The sequence below is a fragment of the Larus michahellis genome, chromosome 6, assembly GCF_964199755.1.
Source record: "Larus michahellis chromosome 6, bLarMic1.1, whole genome shotgun sequence".
In the NCBI taxonomy this organism is placed as follows: Eukaryota; Metazoa; Chordata; class Aves; order Charadriiformes; family Laridae; genus Larus; species Larus michahellis.
The window spans coordinates 40031421-40053185 of NC_133901.1; the positions used below are offsets into that span (position 1 = coordinate 40031421).

The window sequence follows — 21765 nt, forward strand, 5'->3', positions numbered from 1 at the left end:
TTTAAACAATCTCTCAATTCTGTCTGTTCCCTGTTTCCTCTTTAACTAGGTTTGACCTTCATGCCAACGGAAGGGCTGTGAACCAACAGCACTCAAGGCACGATATGGCAGGGTGGCTGTTGGCAAGGGATTATCAGTAGTAGGCCCTTGACTTGAATTAATTTTCCTCTGAGTGTGAGGTACTTCATTTTGTTGCTTCAAAAAGGCATGCTGCACAGTCCATTTATTTACTCAGGCATTTCCTGACTGAGAGATCCATACTGTGGAATGCCTTCTGTTTTCCTTTTTCTCTGGGTTGGATTATTTTTAAGTAGTCTTCTCCCCCACCTCTTGCCACCCCCAAGGATATCAGCTTGCCAGCACCAAGCTTCAGCGGTTCATAGAGAAAGAGGCTTCGTTTTACAGTGAGGAGAACTCGGATCTTCACAATTGAGGAAAAATACCTTCTTACAAATGTCACAACTCTTAGAAGAGTATTTCCTTGTGTTTAAATTAGAACAGGATATTTAAAATTAAATCAGCTAGGAAGTTAGGACCTGTGGAGTGCCACAGCAGGTTACATGGACTTGATTCTCCATTTATATTTTATGATGGTGTATCTCAATTCAAGTGCTTTGGCAGTAAATGAACACAAAACTGGAGCAACACAGTGACAATTTTGATCAAGAAGAAATTCCTCTTTGGTTACCCAAGTGTAAATTCAAGTTTTATAATCTCTATGAGAAACATCAAAGCAATTTTAAAACATACTCTGTACATTATAAACTGTTCTTATAGAAGATAAAGGTCAATCTAGAGGTAACTGACCTAACAGTCAAACTTCTTTGTATTTTTTGTATCTGTCCCTATTGGCCTACTCGGTAACATTAGCGTTAGCCCAGGTTTCAACCTGATTTCAGGGATTGCAATATTGAACTACGTACGCAGTTTCTACATTCTGTATTGCAATGTTAAATGAAAAATTTTAAAAGGTCCCAAATATGAATTACATCTTTCAGGGGGAGGGGAAAGAGGGTTTCGCAGTCTTGGTAATGCAGCGAAGCTTGTTAGCAAGGAACATTCAAATTAATAATGCTTCTTACACTTTTTCGCCTCTTTGCTAGAAATCTACAAGATGAGAGCAGCAAGTGGGGCTAGCAGGGAAATGGTAACTGGGCGAGATGGAAGCCTCCCTGCCGTTTAGTTCTTGAGCAGATGCTAGAGAGCAGACAGAAAGAAACCCTTCCCGCTGCCGTCTTAGGGCGGCCAGAGCCGTACTGAGCTCTGCAAACCACTCCAGCCTGCGAGTGGGAGCTTTTTTTTTTTTTCCCTTCCCTTTAAAAAGTTTTCAGGAAGTCTGGGGGAGGGGCAATGCTGTTTCTTTTTTGTTATAATGGGCCCCTTTGTGGAGATGGAAGAGGAGAAGAGATCTGTGTGCGTGTGGTACGCAGGCTTCCCAGTGATTCCCAGGGTAACTTCCCAGAGCTCCTAAAAAGCGCTGGGCCCCTGCGGTGCGGGGAAAAGGGGAGGGGGGACTGGTCCAGGATGGAGTTGATGGTGCTGCTCAATGCTCTGGTTACTCGCCTGCTCTTTGTGTTGCACTCTCTCATCGGGGTCTGGAGAGTGACTGCAGCGAAGAAAGAACCCAAGTACTGGCTGCTGGCACTGCTCAATCTGCTCCTGTGCCTGGAGACAGGGCTCACCCTCAAGTTTAAGCAAGGCAGAGGCTACAAATGGTGAGCATATCCCGCCGGCTCCAACGGAGCCCCTCTCGCTTCTTTGCATGTACTTTGCCGCAGATGTGAGGCTGCCTTCGGCTTGGTTTCTGCCAACGCTTCCATGGGATTTGTATTTTCTTCCCTGCTGCAGCTGGGGGGTGGGAGGGCTTTCAGGAGGGGCAGTTTTGCAGCAGACTACTTGGGAGTCACTCTCTGTACAGGTCTGTGTGTATCCGTACTAACAGCTGGAAAATGTGGGAAACGTAGCTGCAGGCAAGAGGTATGTGGCTCTAGAGCTGCCGATCCAGTGGGCTGGCATAGCAGGGGGCACTCACTCCCTCACAGTGTCACTGGGCAACTTCTAAGCAATGATGTGTCAGGGACAACAAGTCGGAAGTGCAGAAGGGTGCTGGGGGGCCCACACAGGCTATGCCATGCAGATGCTCAGCATCTCCTACCCCATCCTGCCATGCCCTGGTTTGCGCCTCCTTCCCTGGGACTGCATTCCCCATCCCTGCTACTTGTAACGGCACTAACACCACGCTACTGCATGAACCAAAACTCGGTGACAAATAGAAGATGAGCAGCAATCACTCTTGCAATACAGCATAAGTGGTTTAAATATTTGGATAGAGAGGCTATTCCACAGGGGAACTTTCATGCATAAAAGGCTTCCAGAAAATAAGCAAAAAAGTTAGTCATAGCAGTGTTTGCCCAAGCACATGGGTTTTTACATGCATCTAAAGAATTACCGCTGTCATCTACAGCTCATCAGTGCTCAGTCAGCCAAAACAAATGCTCTGTAAAAAGGAAGTGGTCACATAACTAATTGTCAAGATTTTACTAAGACCTTTTATTTTTAAAAGCTCAAACTGCAGGCAGGCCCTGGGACAAATCCAGGACAAAAAAAGCCCAAAAAGTATTTCAATGATCTTAAATTCCTGTTCATTGCAACCTGTGAAACTCATTAGAACAACAGAAGCAGTGTTGTGTGACAATTCACACAAGCGTTCCATGCTCAAAATTTGAATGGAATAAAAGCAGTGATGAAGTCTGGGACACAGGAAAATTTAACAACAGCAGAGCTCCAAATGCAGAGTGAGCAGACCCAATTCACTGAGGAGAGGAGGCAGCAGCAGAGACTTTATGAAGGAACACTTGCTATGGCGGCTTTTGGAAAATCCAAAGAAAAATACAGAAAGCAGATCCATTTTAGATGAATACATGTGCTAGAAGACGGGGCTAAATCTATCTGGAAGGAAAATTTGAAAATGAATGTTGTCCAGAACTTTAGGCAGCACAGTAAAGTACGTTTATAGGTGAGACCTGTAGACAAATGGCCAGCATCTATTTGTATCAGGATAACTTTCTGCTCTGGTGGATAACACTCACATTCAGAACTGGCAGCATCATCTGCGTTTACAGGAACAACTCCATAGACAATCACCGATCCAGGCAACGGGCAGTCTGTGCCACAGGACTCTCCTGCCTCCAAGACCCTCATATTCTCTCCATTCCTTATTGACAGAAGAATTAATTTTTTTGCATTGGTGTAATAAGTGACACACGTGGCGAAAAAGTATTATCGTGGGCCTGGCCACGTAACATTTCCTCTACGTTGCTCCGCCTGAAAGAAAGGCAGGGTGAAAGCCCCCGAAGTCTCCTGGCCTGATCTGGTATCATTAGCTCAGTGCTGCTGACCTGCCAGCTGGATGGATTTCTCATGTGCTCAAGTCCTACAGGAAATACTGTGAAATATGTTAGTTCTCTCATTCAAATGAGAGGTGTGTTCTCTCCCAAAATAGCCAGGCTAAAACCCCACTAAGGGGTTTTTTGTTGTTTTTTGTTTTGCCCTTTTTTTTTTTTTAAAAAAAACCAAACAACAAAAAACCCCACTGCCAAAACAAACAAACACTGCTCCTCACCCCCACAAAACAAACAAAAACCACAAGCCAGGAGCATCTTATTTAGAGGGGGTTGATTGAAACATTTCATAACAGCTCAGCAACCCACTCATTTTCCTGAGCAGACAGGTTTTGTTTACTTTTCCTCAATACTTAATCTCCACTGGAAAAGTCATCATTACAAAAATAAAGGTACATTAAGGATAGGAACAAACAATAAATGCAACAACATTTGACCAAAGTGTTGCTGCAGTTACATACTTATAGGCAATTTAAATTCACTGCAGAATGTGTCAGTGACAGGAGAGAAGGAATCAGGCAAGAATCCCAAGTTTGACTCCACTGCTCTGTCCTGGGCCAGTACATGTACACAATGCAAAGGCTGCTGTGCATAACGGCAGCATTGCAGTGATGCTCATTCCATACTATGGCAGAGCTAGGTGGAACATTAGTGACATCAGACCTTGTTCCTACTCCAAAGTGAAAGAAATTGCCAAAAAGCCCACCCCAAACAACAAGCTGTCACATGTTTAATGAGAAAACATTAGCAACCCCCACAAGAATCAGTGCTTGCAGGAGGAGTAATGAAGCCTCTTTAGTACTTCTGAATAAACTCAGCTCAGGAAGCTGGAGATAATAAACCTTCACCATTGTAACTTATATAGAAGACTGACAGGGAGAGAAGAACTAGAGACAGAAATCCTAAATTACACAATTGGCAGCACAAATGCAGAAACAAGGCCAAGACTCATTTTCATAAACCGTTTTAGCTTGCACTGAAAGACCTCCTACTGAAGAAATGCTTGTTTTAGGCAAACTGATGCTATTCCTACCCTCCCTGTGTCAATGCACAGGATTCTGATCAACAGCCTTTATCCCAGCATCATTCAGTGAAATGACTCAATGTATTAATTCACTCTTCATGAAATCAGAAAGAGCATGTTAGCTAGAGGCTTTTTTCTTATTTTAAGGACAGAGAATGCTGTGATGAAAATAAAAACAGCAAAGTGCCTTTGGTTAATTCTTAAAAAGATATTTTAAACAAACTTCCATATATGATCTTAGGTGGATGTACAAATAAACCTAGGATTCATAATACTGACAGCATGAGGAATTCAGCAAGAATAGCAACTCTTATTTGCAGTTACCCTACTTCTTGATATCCCATATGGTAGGAGGCACAAGATACTTTCAATACATATAACTATCGGATATGTGGTATTTACAGTGTGATATAATAGCAAGCTATCTTTTCTTTTCCTTCACAGGTTTTCACCAGCAATATTTTTATATCTGATTTGCACAGTACCATCACTATGGCTACTAGAAATTCATCATGGGACTCAGGTATTTATTATGAGACAAGATGGAGTAGTTTGAAATTGATGCATTATTTGATGGGTTGGATTTGTGTATACACACACACAGAAGCCTGCCAGGTCCTGTTCCAATTTTCTATTTTATACTAGTAGGTCTCCCAGTCCAGCTACAGCTATACTACGACTATCGTGCGTTTCCTAAATATCAAATAATGAACCCCATTACTAGCTAAAAATGAGACCATTTATTTTTATTTGGCCGGGGAGCCAAGGGCTAGAAGTTTGAAAAGTAACCTCTCACCACCAGGTTGCCAGCTTGAATCTCGCTCAGGCCGGTGAAACAATTCTGTTGCTTTAGAGGCCTTTGTAAAATAAAGTATGAATTTCACAGCACTTACAGGCAGATACCACAACTCGAAGCAAGCCAAAATTGAGACAGGTGTCAGCAAAAGGGGTCTTAAACTCAAATTACCTCGTGTTTGCCGCAACCTAGGAGAATATTCACAGACAGCTGACACGGTAAATTGTCTGTCAGTGTTTATATCCTTTCTTTGTTCGTGCTGTATAGTAATCTGTGAGAGGGGTGTCCGAGTTCCAATTCAGGACTAAAACACACAGTAAAATTTTTTAAAGGCAATTGTTCTTTTGGCAGATGGAGTCAGTTAGGGCCAGGACAGAGGCACTTAGCCCAGCAGCCCATGCTGAGTGAACCGCCTTCCCATGCAGGCTGCTCATAAGTCCCCATAGCACTTCCACGTAGCAAAAAGGGGATTTTGTCTGTCCCAGAATTTGCACATATGCAGTACCTTACATCCACAACAGAAGAGGGCCTGATAGGAACAAGAGCAAAAAGCAACAGAAGAAAATACATAAATTAGACTAAGAAGATGTAGTGCCTCATTTTCTCCTTTGAAACATTGTTAGAGCCTGCAGAAGCATAATCAAATATTCAAAATTGTGTTTACACTGAAAATGCCTGAGGCTTTTTCTAAATACAGCAGCAGGAATTTATTGTCTTCTTGTTTTGCCAAATCTCCTTAAACAGTCACAGACAGGTAATGTGGATATTGAGAACATTTGTCATAGTTAAATCTGGTCCAAGAAACAGGCTAATTCTGTAGTCAAAGGCAGCAGTTTATTTCCCAAAATGATGTTAGAACATGGCATACTTTGTTCTTATTGATATACTGCTACTGTGAATTAAAGAGGGAGTATATCAAGTTAACAGCTTACTTTATACCTGGAGAGATAGGATAGAGAGTTCTGGAAACACACAATCTAATAGATTCAAAAACAATACCTGCAGAAGGGGAGCAGCCCTCCTAACAATTAATCTCAAACACAGCACCCAGACTAGTACTACTTCTCATACTAACATATTGCTGGGATTTTCCTTATTAAAATACAAACAGAATGGGTAATTATGCAGTTGCTAGATCCACACATTTAATATACCCACCATGAAAACAGTTTGTGGACTTTAAGGCAGTAGAACTTTGATCTCACATTGAATCTTTAACAGGAAACATCAGCTGCTTGTGTCGGTGCTGTTATTTAGGGCACGTGCTAATATGCCGCCTCTCCTCCTGAAGACAGAGGCAATTCTGCCTCTGCGTACTGCAAAACTGGACATGAGTGATACCATTCATATATCAATGGTGAAATACTGACTGCATAGAAAATACTGCTTTGCAGTAAAGTATTTGTGGACGAAACACATGTTTGGGAGAGGCTATAAAGTAAATTGAACTGTACTGAGTGAAAAAATTGCTGTCTGCAAAACAGAGTGGCAAGAACATTAAAACCATTTAATCCATTTAAAAAACCAAACATTCTTTCCTCATAATGTATAAGATCTCAGATAAACAAATAACCTGTTACCTTTTTTAAATGCCTGGTGCATCGCTGCTGCAGAAAGCGATAACTTGCCACCTTTTGCAGGGCTTACCTGACTACCAGTGCTGTAGTCAATGTAGGCTTCCCAGTCACTAAATAAGATAGATACTTGATAAACCTTGTAATTATTTTTAACCACCTTAACTTGCACAGTTTAAGGAAATAGTCAATATTACTGCCCTTCCCTCAGCTTTATTCTGAGCTGGTATTCTCTTACCAGCTAAAGTTCTAGTGTATCACTCTAAGAGTGATCTTTTATCTTTCATCATTTCTTCCCTCCCATACCCATTATCTTCCCCAAACAGGAACATAGCTTAAGCAATCTCTTCTCCCTGTTTTACATTTCACTTTTCCTGTGTGAGCAACATGAAGCAGTCACGGTTGCTTTGAATTTCTGACATCACACGTGTTGCTATAGGGACGGGAACACTGTTTCCAGCAAGAAAGGCTGGAATGGCAGAGAGCAAGCTGGGTACCTGTTGCTTGGCAGAGGGGTGCTGCAGGGAAGGGCTTAGCCTCTTCTATCACATACTCAGGCTGACAGCCTCCACAGACGTTAACAGCCTTGAGGGTACTCTGCCCTGGTATTCAGCTGTCAATTTTACCATCTCAATGGTGGACACATTGCAAAGAAAGTTTTAGCTAACCTCATTTTTATTTGAGAATAATGGATTGTGAATAAAACGCAAACAGAAAATTGCTGAATTAGTTCAGTGTTTCAGGAGTTGCCCATGCACTGACAGCGAGCTCCGTGCAGGCCACGCAATAGGACAGCACCATGTCATGCAACACACTTTCCATTTTGATTAGATGTTTTATAAATCAGATGAATGCAAGCTTCATCTTAGAAGAAACAAAGGAAGTAAGCCAAGCTAGAATTTGTGCAAAATGTATACAGTGTCTTCCTGTTTGATTTTTGCACAGTAAAGAAAAAAAAGCATTTCTGTTTAGCTATGTGCATGGTCTTGATACCTAGGAGTAACTGGGCTCTAGTGGTAAAGAGGTAAACCATGTTTATCAACTGCCTATGAAACTTAGTATTCACTTTTTCCCTGTCACATTCCCATTAAGTCACTGCACATACATAATTGGCTAGGCAAATATGCCTGGCACCAACAGTCCTATTTACATGCATATACATGATGAAAATAAAGGCTCTTCTCCAAACTTTCAAGTGAATCACCACCACAATCATCACTTAATAAATATTCAGAGAGAAATAAACTAAAACAAGATATGAACATACTTAAATTAAAAGTTAGGAGTTTATTTAAAGGACTGGCATTGCGGATGCAGTTTTCCATTTCCTGCCTGCATGCAGTCAAGAAGAGATACGGACCCAGCCTTGAGGAGCGCCATTCAGTCAGAGTTCACAGAGCCTTGCACTGAAATAGTAACCCCCTGTGTTCAGCTGGGAGTAGTTGCAAAAGTTACATTTAAGAAACCTACAAAAGACACTGATAGAGCAAATTAATTTTTTTTAAAGAAGTATTCTCTGCACTTTTGTGCCACTAGAGAACAAAAAAGAGCCTCCTTGCAAGCCACCTAGAAGCCATGGCGTGCTCTCCTCCACCTCCCTCCAGCAGTGCAGCTTCTCCGCCCTGTGTGCAGGTTAAGAGAGCAGCTGCTGCGGAGCCATGAGAGTTACCTGCTCTGTGTTGTAGGCATGGGGAGAGCCGCAGCATCTGCTGAGAGGCACCTCTGCTCCTCTCATTGCACTCCTGTCCTTCAGCCACCGGATTTACTCACTGGGAGTTCTCACAGTGTTTAGGAAAGGAGTTCCACTGTCCTTACACACACAGCAAACGCAGCAGGCTGTCCTACATGGGTCCTACCTCAAATTCGTCAAATTCCTCCAACAGGGCTTTCAAAAATAAACAAAAAATTCCCAAACTCTGATGTGAAGTTTGATGGAAGTTCATGGCTCCCTTCCTCTTACCCCTGCCAGACTGGGCGAGGGGGCAGAGGAGTGGGCTCAAATGCAGCTTTAATGACAAACCAAAGGCTTTAAGGTCTATTAGCCTTTCTCCTCCAGCACAAGTTAGTCATCCCTTTGTCCTACCCAGGCTACTTGTTACAAGTTAGATACTCCTTAATATTCTGGGGCGTCTACCCGTTATGCAGTACTTTTGGGTCATGGTCTCCTCAGCTGAGTCTGTCACACTGCTTGTGGGGGTTACTCAGAAAGGCTGGCTTTGACCTTGGGGGCTGGCCTCCATAGGGTTTAGACTTTTTCTACAATCAACAGATAAAAAGGCTTCTCCAGAGCACCAGTTAAGTTTCATTTCTGAAATATCCTCTGACCAAGCTGTTCTGTCTCTCTCCTTTGGTTGAGGGGCTAACCCAGGGCAATTAGCCCCACAAGGCTGTAGCCAGCAGAGTACCAGCCCCTCTGTCTCACTGTCTCCATGGCTAGAACTTTAGATTTCCGTCCTCCAACTGGAAATACCCTCTTCACCACATCTGCATGTCAGTCTTTCAACACTCCAACACCCACAGTCCAAATAAGGCAAGAATTCAGCTTAAGAGCCTTTACCATCAATTATAAATGCAACAAGCACTGACTTTTTTTTTTTCCCCCCAGATTTTTCAGACCACGGGAAGTTGCTCCATTTATCTATGACAAGGTCAGGCAAGAGGCAGCCTTTACCCAGATAGCCAGCAACATTGGTACTTTACTTGGTCTCTGATAAAGTGGAATCTGAAATTTGCTAGAATGTGACATTTGCTGGAAAATGTTGCCTTTATATTGGCAGGCATTATGCTGAACACAGCTACTCAGTATGCACTAGAACACATTCCGATTGTTGCAGAAAATCGCTTTCCATGAAATAAAATGGTGGGGGGCCCAGTGGAGAAATGCAAATCATCTGGTGTTCTCTGGCACAAATAAGGCAGCATAAAAGTCTTTAATAACAGCATGGTTTGATTTTCTAATTATCCCCTTTTTTTATTGCAACGAAGAGAGATGTTAAGGGATTGTTATGAAGATAGATTTTAGAACAGTACCCCGGTTGCTCTAGGGCCAGCCTTGGGAGTGAAGGTAGAATGGGAGCGCAGTGCTGCAGCCCTCGGAGGGGACACAGTCTCACCACAGGTTTACTGCAGTTGAAGTTGAAGTTTTAGCCAACATTCGATTTCCCAGATGATGGGGTACTTGGAGAAAGTAAAAATACCCGTTTTTCTGCTCTACAGGCCCATTTTTCTTAATTATTCCTAAATCTTGCCTCTCACATTATGAATTTCCTTGCAAAATAAGGCACAGCTGGGGGGGAAGCAGGGGCAGGAGGAACAGAGAATACAACCCAAACGTCCTACTCCAACTCTTCATTCCAGCCTTGAGGGAAGTCATAGAGAAGAATGAAACAATGGCATTTTTTAGAGAACGTTTCCTGGATAGTAGAGATGAGAAGCAGATATTTTGAGAAAAAGTTTGAATGTAGAGACTGACCATGACCAATTTTTACCCTATTTTACTGTTTTAGCCTGAGAGAGACTATGTAGGAAATGCAGCAACCTGTTCAGGAGAACTGCAGGCAGATCACATTCAAAGAGTGCAGTCTTAACTGCACAGAGGTGTCACCCACTCCATCAGCCTTTGAATTTACATCCTCTCCTACAGTACAATCTTACTCGGGGGACTTAGCAACACATCACTCCTCTCCTCATGAGAGGAATTCCTCCCTTCTGAACAAGAGGGGAATTTCATTCAGAGCAAGCATGTACCTTTGTAAACATCAACTGACTTTCACAAATGAACCCTCTGCAATTCAGCAAAACAGGACTCTCTCAGTCACAGAGCGCATCTGCTCCCTGCGCAGGATGTTTATGCATGTGATGATTTGTTTCCAACAGTACTGCGGTAATGAGCCCGGAGCAGTTCAGGTGAATCTCAGCAACCAAGACTTCAATCAATCCAGAGACAGCAGTCATGGAAGTGAGAGAACAGATCACCACATCATTCAGACGGTGGGACACCTTTTCCTATTCATAGTAGAGATCTTATGATATTAGGGCAATTAGAAATGACTGTTGTGTCTATTTGGGCAAGCTCCTCTCACAGTGATTAAAACTAAAAAAAAAAAGAAGAAAAAAGAAATAAAAGAAAAAAAATAGTTTCAGAAAGCCATACTGTGAAAGTGGTCAACAGCGTGCTGCATACTAACTATTGTTGGTAGCAAAAGTCTCTGTGTGAAGAAGAGACTCTCCTACCATTCTCTTCCAAATCTCAGTAACTGAATTTAGGAAGTGTCTGGGTGATGGTTCTGCAAAGGATACTGCTCAGTTGACAAGTGAGAACAGGAGTAGCAGTAGACAGAGGAAGACTTACTATTCATTACCTGAAGTTTGTATCAGTGTGCCTTTTTCAAATTCTGCCTGCCACATAGAAATGATTTGCTCTAATACAATGTGAAGGAGAACAAAAGCAGGCTCAAGGATGAATACAGCCACTGAAGATACCCATAATGTCAGTCCCCTGAACTGACATTATGTTATTGTTGTTGTCTTTTAAACAGGCAAAAGTTTTTGTGAATCAGCTCTCCACAATCTGTGAGACTGTATGGACACTGGCCCTCCACCAGACTTTTCTACTGCTACTAGTGGTTGGGAGATGGCTTCTCCCCATTGGGGTTGAAATCACCCGGGATCAATTGTCTCAGCTACTTCTCATGTTTGTGGGAACAGCAGCAGATATACTTGAATTTGCTAGTGAAACCTTGGACATCGAAGATGTTCGGTAAGGACTATCTGCTGACATAAATAATTTGCATAGTGCAAGATAGTTGTTCTGTTTGAACATTTCTTTGTGCAATCTGCAGTGTTTAGACTAATGGACTGTATTTCCCACAGATAACAGAAGGTTGCGTTCAAGGGCTCTGTTTTCCTACTCTTACCCTTCCCTCTGTAGAAGGCCTAACAGTCCTGTCAGCTTTGTTAGGGATTACTCATCTGTTGCTAGCAGAGAAATTGCATCCATCACAATAAAAGGGCACAAAGAGCCAAACAACTAGCATAACTGACATACAGCCTCAGTTCTTACAGCTACGGGAGCTGGAGCACTGGACACACAGTAAGCCTCTTTCAGGGTAATGAACTGTTTTAGACTAACAAGGAAACAACTACAGTTTGCTTTAGTGATTCATTATCCAAGTTGCTTCTTTGGTTATCTCCTACTTTCTTCATGATAGAATGACAGAGTGTTCAAAGATAAGAAGAAAGGGAATGGCATAGTCTGGTGGGAACTGTCGGCATTATGATCTCTCCCGGAGAAAATAAGCCCATCTCCCCCTCACAGCACTGAGAGATGAGCTGTGAACATGCATCATAAAGAAAAAGAATCACAGGAGAGGTTCATCCTCCCTTACAGACATACTACTATTATTTTTTTAAATATCAAAGAAAAGCTTTTGCAGCAGGAAAAGAGGTCCTTCCCACTTGGCAGAGAAGCTTCAGGCTTGCAAGGAATGTGTAATCACTACGAGGGTAAAGAATCTCCTCTTTGAGCCAGAGTCTATTTCCATGTGCTTATCGTTATATCCATGTGCTTATCATTATAACGGTAGCATCAGATATTTAGTGTAGTTCCACAACTGAAACATGTGGCCTGAACAGCAAAAATTCTATACCAAAAAGTATCTCTGTTTTCCTTAGTCTTACATCTCAAGAGCATGCCCTAATTAATCACTGTTTTGCTCAACCACCCTATAAACGACATTCCAAATACTACAGGAAACATTTTTGTTATCACATAAGGAAACTACATCTTCACCGTTACCACTTTTTTCCCCTCCCATAGGAAGAATTACGCCCTCATAAATGCAATTCTTGCTGTATGGACCTGGAGTATGCTACAGTTTCCACTTGATCTCGCAGGTTAGTACTTGCGCATAGACAAGACAAGAGAACAAATTCTTTAAGTTCTTGCTGCCATATCTTGTGGCTGTGCACAGCTACAGGCTATACCAAGGGCTTCTGATGGAGAGCAATTCATATGCTAATGGCGGTTTTTGAAGAAAGCCCATTGTGGTTTCTTTTGAGGAAACACTTGTTTCTGGTTAACCTCTGATCTCCCTGATAAAGCTTTCTACTTACAGAAAAAACTCAAATTGCAATGTGGTATTGGAGCTTCTGCTCCAGTCACCTATTACTGCCTTAAACTTCACTATATGAGCTCTCGAGTTCGATCTGGTCTTGGATTATATTATGGCTCTAATCTCGGGAGGTTACTAGACCCCGTGGAGAGACAGGCTATCGTTAACAACAGGGGACAGCACAGCCAAGAGCAGAGAAGAAGTTATCACAGGAGAAGTTACCTACTCACAGGGAACCTAGAGGACAATATGATGTTGGGACTCTGCACCCTTATCTTAAACTACCGGCCCAACATTCAGCCAGCTCAGGCCAGTGTTCATCCCTAGGCAGAAAGGGCTTCTCTGTGTCCAAAAAGAATAATGAAAGCCGCCTCAATCGTCATCAGTTGCCACCATTTTGGCCTCCAATCACTACAAGCTTGCAACTCAACTGTACCAGTCCAAAGACAGGTTATCCTCACTAGCACATTATATAAAACGGATTGACTAGTTTGACACACTGATTAAAATAATAAGTGAATAAAGTAATAATGAAAAATCATTCCAGAAATTTTTCATGAGCCTTTTCTCCATGGACAGCACTAGACTTTGTTTTCAACACTGAAGTTATGAAAGTATTTCATCATTTCAGCTCAGCAGCTCACCTCTTGAAAAAACTGATGCCACCGCATTTCAGATTTATCACACCTAAAATTCCTGTTACTGGTAAAACACATTCTGTTAAAGAATGTATTTAAACTCAGGCTCAAAACAAACAGACCCCAAACCACCCATACGCATCACCACTACCCAAATAAATGCCATGATTTTTTAAGCACTGTTTGAATTTAAGTGAAGTAACCTGTTATACTGCGCATTTTTTCTCTGGCTATTGCTTTTCTGCTTGTTTAATTACATTTACTAGTTAAAATTTAAGTTAGTAAATTTCAGGGCAATGTGTGTTTAATATGGGTACAGTTTATTTTAGGTAGTTCTATACAGTTGCACAGATAGTACTTTTTATTCAAGCATCAGTATGTTTACTCACACATCAAACATGACATAAAATAGAAATTTATAGGCAGTTATTGGACTACGGCAACGCAGTTAGAACTATTAAACAGCAATGGTACAAAAACATTAAAAAATTAGCTGCTGCTGAAGCTTTGCCTAATGGATTTCAGCAAATGTCTGTATTCTACGACTCATTTTCCACTTGAGTCATTCCCCCCCACCCCAACCATCCAGCATTTACTCAAACAATAGAATTCTTTTGATAAGCTGAAACATTTGGTGGTTGCAAGTAGCTATGTTTTTTAAAACTAATAAAATCCCACTGCCTGAGAGACAGGCGAGTTGAGCTACACGTGTTTTCATAAGAGACAGCCATATTTACCACCCACAAACCCTTCTGATGATCCTTCTCTAGACACCATGCCACAAAGAGCATTTCAGCCCACCACCACTTTTATAGCCGAGGGACACACATCCATGCAAGCTCCAACAGCTACATGCAATTTCTTACCCAGAAGGCTAAGAATGAGTGACTGTGGCTCTAGTCTTATATAGCAAGCAGCAACCAGTTTCTTCCTATCCATAAAGCTCGATATTGCCCTGCACTGACATGACTTGTTCTTACTATGACACATGAAAAAGACAATGCCGCTCTGGTGAATCTTTTAAAAGCAAGGGCTTAGCCTGGAGCAAATTGAAGTGCTACAGCTCAGGCTGTTCCCATTCAGCATGGTAGGGTTTTTTTTCCTTAAAGATACGTATTAGCCTAGCATGTTGATTTAACAGCAAAGTGTCGGGGGAAGATGTTACAGAAAGATTAGGTGATCTACTACTGCGTCTTGTTTTAGAAGTGTATAAATACCAATAGCTTTGTGGGAAAGAAAAGAGGAAGCGGGTTTTGGTCCTGTTTGGCGGACCACATCAGCGCCTGCTTAACATGAGCTTACTGTGTTTTGCTGAAACAGATCCCAGAAGCGAGATATGCTTTATGCTGAATTGTTCAGAGTTGAATGCATTTGTAATCCAGGGCACCCTGGCTTGTAACTGCCATTTGGGCCAATCCTGGCTCAATTTTAGAGAGTTGTTTTAACGTAAACGTGTTTTATTTCCAGTACAGCATATTGGCTGCAAACAAACTGCATCGACTAGACGGATCCCCAGCCTGCTGCTGTGCAGGTACAGCGCGGAACTGTGGAACATTGGGGTCAGCCTTTTCATACAGGATGGTCCCTTCTTCATTGTGCGTTCAATCCTGATGGGCCACTTCAGAATATTCAATCAAATGCTGGTGTTTTTTACAGCTAAGAATATCCTAGTTGTGACTCTACAATTGTATCGTTTGGCAGTGATAACGTTAGACTTCCGTGCTACCATTCTACAGAAGAGCAGGAAAGGAGAAGTCGGCTGTTGCCCATGTGAGCCTTATGAAGCCAGTACTCATGCTATCGCTGACCAAGATACCGAAATGAAAGAAGTTGTTGCTTTTCCTCCAAAAGAGGAATCCCAAGCTCCATCAGAAGAGCAGTGAGCAGTTACCGACTTCAAAGAGGTTGCATTTCCCACAGCATCTTCAGAAGGGCTTAGCCTATTTCTATGATCAAACACACCTTGAGCGAGCGCCTAAGTCACCTCTTCCACCAAGAGATCAATAATTTCTTCTAAATTGTAGGGGAAATTTCTGAAGCAAAGTCATAGAAATGGGACGTTTTTGTATCCATTTGTATGCTGGGTTTTGACTAGTTCCCTATTATATTATCCACAGGGATTTTGTAGCCATAGTTTGTAGTAGCAAGAAAGGTTTGGCACACTGACAAAATTGGTTATTACCTTTGGTGACACTGTGCTAACATATGTACTCACATGTATTCAAATAGAAGGACACGCCTGTCCATGATGGGAAGTATGAAAGCATTTAGCTCAGCTGTAGCCCAACTTCAGTGGTTGGCCTATAACTAGAGAGTGTGACGAACAGTATGTTCACTGCATATGGAAGCAGCTTCATCAGCAACAACTGGGCAGACATAGAATTGAAGGGGGGATGACGGATTTCTACTGTTACTGTGACATCGAAACATTGTTCATTCAAGAAATTTAAGAAAAACTTATTCAAATGTTACCTCATCCTTGGCTGGATTCAGTTAAAAACTATGCAACACCATGAAACGGCATAAACAAGACTGTCTCTTAGGACCTGCATGGTCTGAATAACCTAAACCTTACAAAAAAAAAAAAAGCAGCTTTCATTGTGCTTGCAGTTGAGACAAGTTTTTAAAATGTCTTCATTTTATATGATTTTTAAAAGTAGCCTGACTCAGGCATACAAGCTAACTAGAAAGAAAATGGCACTGCTCAAGTTTGACAAGACAATCTAGACAAAAGGATCCAGGCTTGTGCTTCACATTTTATAAAGCACCACAAGGTCCCATAAAATAGCTTGAGAGATTGTCTGGTTTGTTGACTGTCAAGATCCATTTTTAAGAAATGGCTAATAACTATTCATTTAATACTTTGACATTTGGAGTGAACAACATAGGGACTGATTAATTTCTCCTAAGAACACACTTTATATCAGTGCAAGACCATTGACTTTGCTAAGCTTAGCTTATACAAGCTGAAAGTAAGATAAGTGATCTTTGAAAGTCTGCCTAAAAATTGTATTTCACAGAAAGTGGCAGATATTTTTACAAATTTCTGCATAGATTCTAAAAGAGTGCAGAAAAGCATATAAAAAAACCTAGCAAATGTGAAGTGACCTAATTAAGGTAACTTCCCTTACTAAAAATTCCCAGTTAAACCTTATTTTCTAAAGTCTCCACTACCTAAAGACAGAATCTGGTCTGGGGAATGAATAAAGGTGTTTCTGTCACCACTGCAGCAGCCATATGCTTATTTATCTATAGTCTGATAAGCAATGACAAGGACAAGTTTATTCTTCGAAAGATTGACCTATTTAAAAATTCCAACCCCCAAACATGTGAACCTGTGTTTATATTTGTGAGCTCCTACTCATTCTTTGCAGGACCAGGCCCCTCCATTATGAAAGAAGAAAATGCACAGCCATAAAGAAGGAAGGAAGTCTCATATACTTCATAGCCCTTTCTAACATTTATACTTTAGTAATAACGTGCAACACCTCCTGCTTTTCTTATTTTGGGCCTTTTTCCAGAAGAAATTAAAAAAAAAAAAAAAAAAGATCATCATTGGCCACGGCATTGTGAGGTAGACATATGGAGACTGGAATGCAACTTCATTTGGGATTTTAATTCAAGTCTAGAAGCAGAAAAGCTGGAGTGCTGCTGCTGACCAGCTGTGCTGTCTAAAACCTTTCACATTAGGGTGAATTTAGAATCAGTGGGTAGAACTGCAACACATCTCTTCCTTGTTGATGCAAGCCAGGACTACTCACATTCATTTTGAGTTTACCACTTGCTGATATAGTAATTATCCCGTTAAAAGGATCCTTGCTAATTAATTTGCAGTGTACTGAGCTTGCTAGAACATCATTCTAAATTCATCAGCACAAAAATTGCAGGACATACTTTTTAAAACTTGCTGTCTATTTAAAGGGCTTAGTTCAGCAACAAACTGCCTACGAGGCTCAGCCTGCAGCAAATGCAAGATCCCCCGGGGCCAGCAATACAGAGACTAGTTACAGCAGGAATATTTTACAGAGCACTGTATTTCCTGGTCTTCAGGCTGTTCCATTTTAAACAGCAGTAAAGCTTCTAATCAGATTTACTGTGAGAAGAACTCACTCCAATGCTAGGTTTTTACTACTAGATCCCATCCTCATTCACTCACAGACAAAATAGACTAGATCTCCCGCATGCTTATGATAGAATGGATTTGGACTTCCCTTTTCCTCCCTACTATCAGGGATGACAACAAACGGATTGCTTAAAAACAAAAGAAAACCCAAACAGACAAACCGAGCACTTAAAGGGTGGGTAGTCTAACCCCCCACCCTTTCATCACATATGCCAGGTAGCAGCAGGAATGACGTGCAGTTCCCTCTACTCCATTGAGATACCTGGAAATGGCAGTTAAGAAGCCTGGTAGCTTGTATGTTTGGTCACAGTGGCAAACCCCAGTTGCAAGCCCTCCTCACCTTTCTCTTGATAATTTTGTTGAGAGGGAGGACTCCAGCATTGTTTTTCCAGCAGGCCATTTGTGGCAGCTGCATCAGCAGCTGGGTGTGGGGCATTGTGTCATCCTGCAGCCTTCCAGAGCTTTGCACGAGGCAAGTGGCAGAATGCATTTTCTTGAGAATCTGCCAGCATCTGTGGCGTATCTAAAGAACAACTGATGTCATGCTTGGTATTCAGGAAAAGCTGCAATAAACTTTCAGACAGGGAAAATTCAAGCCTTCAAAATGGAAGGATTTCAGAGCATTTATTTTCTCTGTTTTTTTACTCTAGTCAGGAGAATTACATTACTAAATCTCCTCTGCAAATAGATATCTAGCCATTTACCATTATTTATTCTGGTTTTTCCTGCCTTGTCCTTTTAGATTATTCTATATTAAACCTCACTAAAATGTTTTACCACTTGTTTTTTTCCTGAGCTAAAATGTATTCTTCCTTTCCTTTGGACATTGGCTGAAATCATAGCCCTAAGCCTGAAAAAAAAAAAACAACAAACCAACAACCATGATTTTATTGCGTTTCTGTTGGTATTTGTACTGTACTATGTTCTCTGGGACCATGTGGAAATGGAAGAAAATGTGCAATTACTTTTAAAAAATTCCAACTGTATTTTGCAAATAAAAGGCATTTACCTCAGGCATAGCTGCCAATTTATTATGTGAGAGCTGACTGTTATATGTTCCCATTAATTACATCTTCCATATGCTGCTTTTCCTTTCCATCCTTCATAACTTAATTACTTAGGCCAGATTCTGACTGCAGCCATTGCTTTGAAAACCCAGAACAAATGCAGTAAATTCCATTTTATTCTGGATAGGCTCTTCTTTATTCAGAACCGTCACCTCCAAATATGCAAGTCACAGCATAATCCCAGAGAGGATGGGTTTAATATCTGCACTCAGGACACATTTTACAGATGCACGCGAATACGTATATGTGTTTAGATACCCATACACACCTGGCAATGCCTAATGCATTCAGCTTTTATTTCTGTGTGCAAGATTGCTGATGAAAACACTCTGCAGGTGTCTGTAAAACACTTACAGAAATACCTGAACATTGCAAATATCTTAAAGCTTGGGGCTCTAAATACTAAGCATGTGATACTCTCTCAACAATATACTGATAAAAAAAATATTTTGTAAATTCCCTGGAATTTATTCTTTCCATGCAGACTTACTCAGTTGAATGGAACCTACCCAAACGCTATTTCCCCCTCAAAGATAAAGTTTTTGGAAAGAGCATTAGAACAGAACAAGAGCATCTAAAACTGCCCAAGGCTGATTCACTGGTTCTGTGTCAATAGAAAATAGGCAAGCCTTGAAATCACAAGACTGAAGAATCCTTGGCCCTCTAGTCTTTGGGTTCCATTCTCCATTTTTTGCCACGCTGTTGTATAAGCAAGGAAGCCTTTCCTTCCATGGGAGAGGAAGGAAAACAGATTATTCCTAATCTGTAATGGTGAGGCAATAGAAAGGAGTCATGATGGCAGAAGTGACAGAGATATTTGCCCAAGACTGGTCTTTGCACCAGCAGGGAAATACAGTGACACAGACCCCTAATGTAATAGGTACTAATGACTCATAAAACCACACAAGATGTGTTCTGAAAACCCACCCTGGCCCATCAAGAGCCAGCAAGGGAAGAGTTCTCGTCAGCCAGCTCCACTTCAATAATCTTCAGCAAGCTGCTAATACAGGAGTTCCAGTGGTCCGGAGACTGTCTTGCAGGTGACCCTAAAAAGCTCAATGCAAACTTTTCCTAATTTGGGCTCATTTGTGTCCTGTCTTTTCCCTTTATATTGGGTTAAAGGATTGGGAGGGAAAGTGATGTATCCACTTAAACTCTTACCTCATCCTCTACATAATGCTGTTCTTTCCCTGTCTACATTTCCAGCTGCTTTCTGGGCCCACCAACCAGATCTCAGTATGCAGACAAAAGACACTGAACTAGCCACTGCTGCCTGTGAAAGTCTTCACAAAAGCACACAAGAACTCATGACAATCAAAGATTAAAAGCCAAGCCTATTTTTTCCTGTTAAAGATGGAAGGTATCTACAGCTGCCAAAGAGCTTCCTCCATTTGTTTGTAGCCTACTACAGAGAAAAGAATGTTTTCCTGAGCGACCTTTCTGTGAAGGACTAGCTTATTGAAACAGCATCATCATTTCCTGTAGCCCTATGGATTAATATCACCTTCAAACAATCTTAAGGTCATACAAAGTTTGACATGAGGCTGTCAGACTGTAGGTGAAAATAAGGGAGCTGAAGGGTGGTACACTGTAAAAGTGATGCCCTAACCCAGCGTTTTAATGGGAAAGGCCTCCAAGCCAAGTAAAGAAGGCCTGCAAGGGTATCATCTATAATAGCAGCTTGGAAGATCTGAATTGAAAATTGCTCTGAAATCTTCGGTCTCCTAATACACGTGAGCTAATAGCATCCCGGAATAATCATACAAAACAGATATAATCATAGCTAACACCTAGGCTTCACAGAAGACTCCAGAATAGCTTTAGAATAGATTTACAGTGTAAAAACTGGTTGAGTGTTGCTGTTCTTTCATTTTATATTATTCCGAATAAACTGATGTTTCACATTTGAGGAATGTGTTGAGCTTAATTTTATCCGTCATTCTGTTTAAGTGCTTCACAATTTCAGCCCCTCGATAGAATTCCCAAAAAGCTTGTCTTTCACAACAAACTTGGCAGAAGCCTTGTTGGAGCATCTCTCAGGATTGCGAGAGACAATAGTATGTTCGGCAACCACAGCACATGAACCAAGACAGCTGTCAGACACTATAACTCACTGTAGGCCTAATCCTGCTTTCAGTAAGCATTCACAATGCCGCTGCTGAAGATCATTACTATGTCCATAGTATTACTAGAGGAACATAAAAACAGGACTCATTTTCTCATGCAACCAATTCTACTGTTTTAAGAAGCACCTTCCAAAGAGAATTATCTCAATTGCCAAACTAGAATATTCTCCTTTACACATTAGAGGTGAAATCTGTGAAGTGGTTAGCCTTCTCCATAAATGACGGAAAAGGGGAGAACTCTCTGTTCTTTCCTTCTCCTTTCTCATTTCATGTTGAGGTGAAATGTAGTTGTCCTGATCCAATAACAAACCAATATGAGTTAATATTCTGCCTTGTGAGCTGCATATCAAGTTTAACTTTAAATTTAAACTCCATTGTGGCAAAAAAAGAAAGGACTATTTTGTGGTCTAATCCAAGGAATACTAATTCATAAAAAAACCCCTCTTATATGCAGAAAAAGGAGAGAATGCATAAGTAAGAGTTGCCACAGGGGTGGCCTGAAGCCATATGCCAGCAAGTTACTCTGCTTGTATATTATGAGAATTTTTATCCATCTAATCAATAAGAAATGAGTAGTTACTATGGCAATTTCTACACTACAAGGTACTTGTGCTGCAGCAGAGTATGTTCTAGAAGGACAAATACCCATACCACTCTGTCATGTAAATTTTTGCACCTTTTACAGTGTTGCAATGCAGTGCTTAGGCTTGAGAAAGGTGAGAAGAATAAACCGAGTGAAAAGATAGTGGTGGTTATAAAGGACTACTTAAATGACTAATAGATGCCAGGTCACAGCAATCCACAAACGTTCAAACAAATCAAGGAGTGCTTTTGCAGATCTTTAGTTTGAAATCAGATATAATGAAACTAAGATTTCGCTACTGTATTTCCCTTTGATTATCT

At 41.3% G+C, this 21765-nt stretch overlaps 1 protein-coding gene and 1 long non-coding RNA gene across 2 annotated transcripts in view; one reads left to right on the forward strand and one right to left on the reverse strand.

The window, feature by feature from the left end:
* Positions 1–21765, reverse strand: part of LOC141744851 (uncharacterized) — a 79843-nt gene that overhangs the window by 53788 nt on the left and 4290 nt on the right. The window lies entirely within an intron of this gene.
* TMEM26 (transmembrane protein 26) lies at positions 1217–16772 on the forward strand. The gene is made up of 6 exons (XM_074592735.1): positions 1217–1715; positions 4870–4948; positions 10672–10785; positions 11334–11554; positions 12614–12690; positions 15014–16772. The coding sequence occupies exons 1-6, from the start codon at positions 1351–1353 to the stop codon at positions 15427–15429; spliced, it is 1272 nt and encodes a 423-aa protein (XP_074448836.1). The 5' UTR covers positions 1217–1350; the 3' UTR covers positions 15430–16772.

Coding starts and splice junctions, on each gene's coding strand:
- TMEM26 (XM_074592735.1), top strand. CDS start 1,351: ATGCTGTTTCTTTTTTGTTATAATGGGCCCCTTTGTGGAGATGGAAGA. Junction 4,949..10,671: donor AAATTCATCATGGGACTCAG/GTATTTATTATG, acceptor TGTTTCCAACAG/TACTGCGGTAATGAGCCCGG. Junction 12,691..15,013: donor GTTTCCACTTGATCTCGCAG/GTTAGTACTTGC, acceptor TTTTATTTCCAG/TACAGCATATTGGCTGCAAA.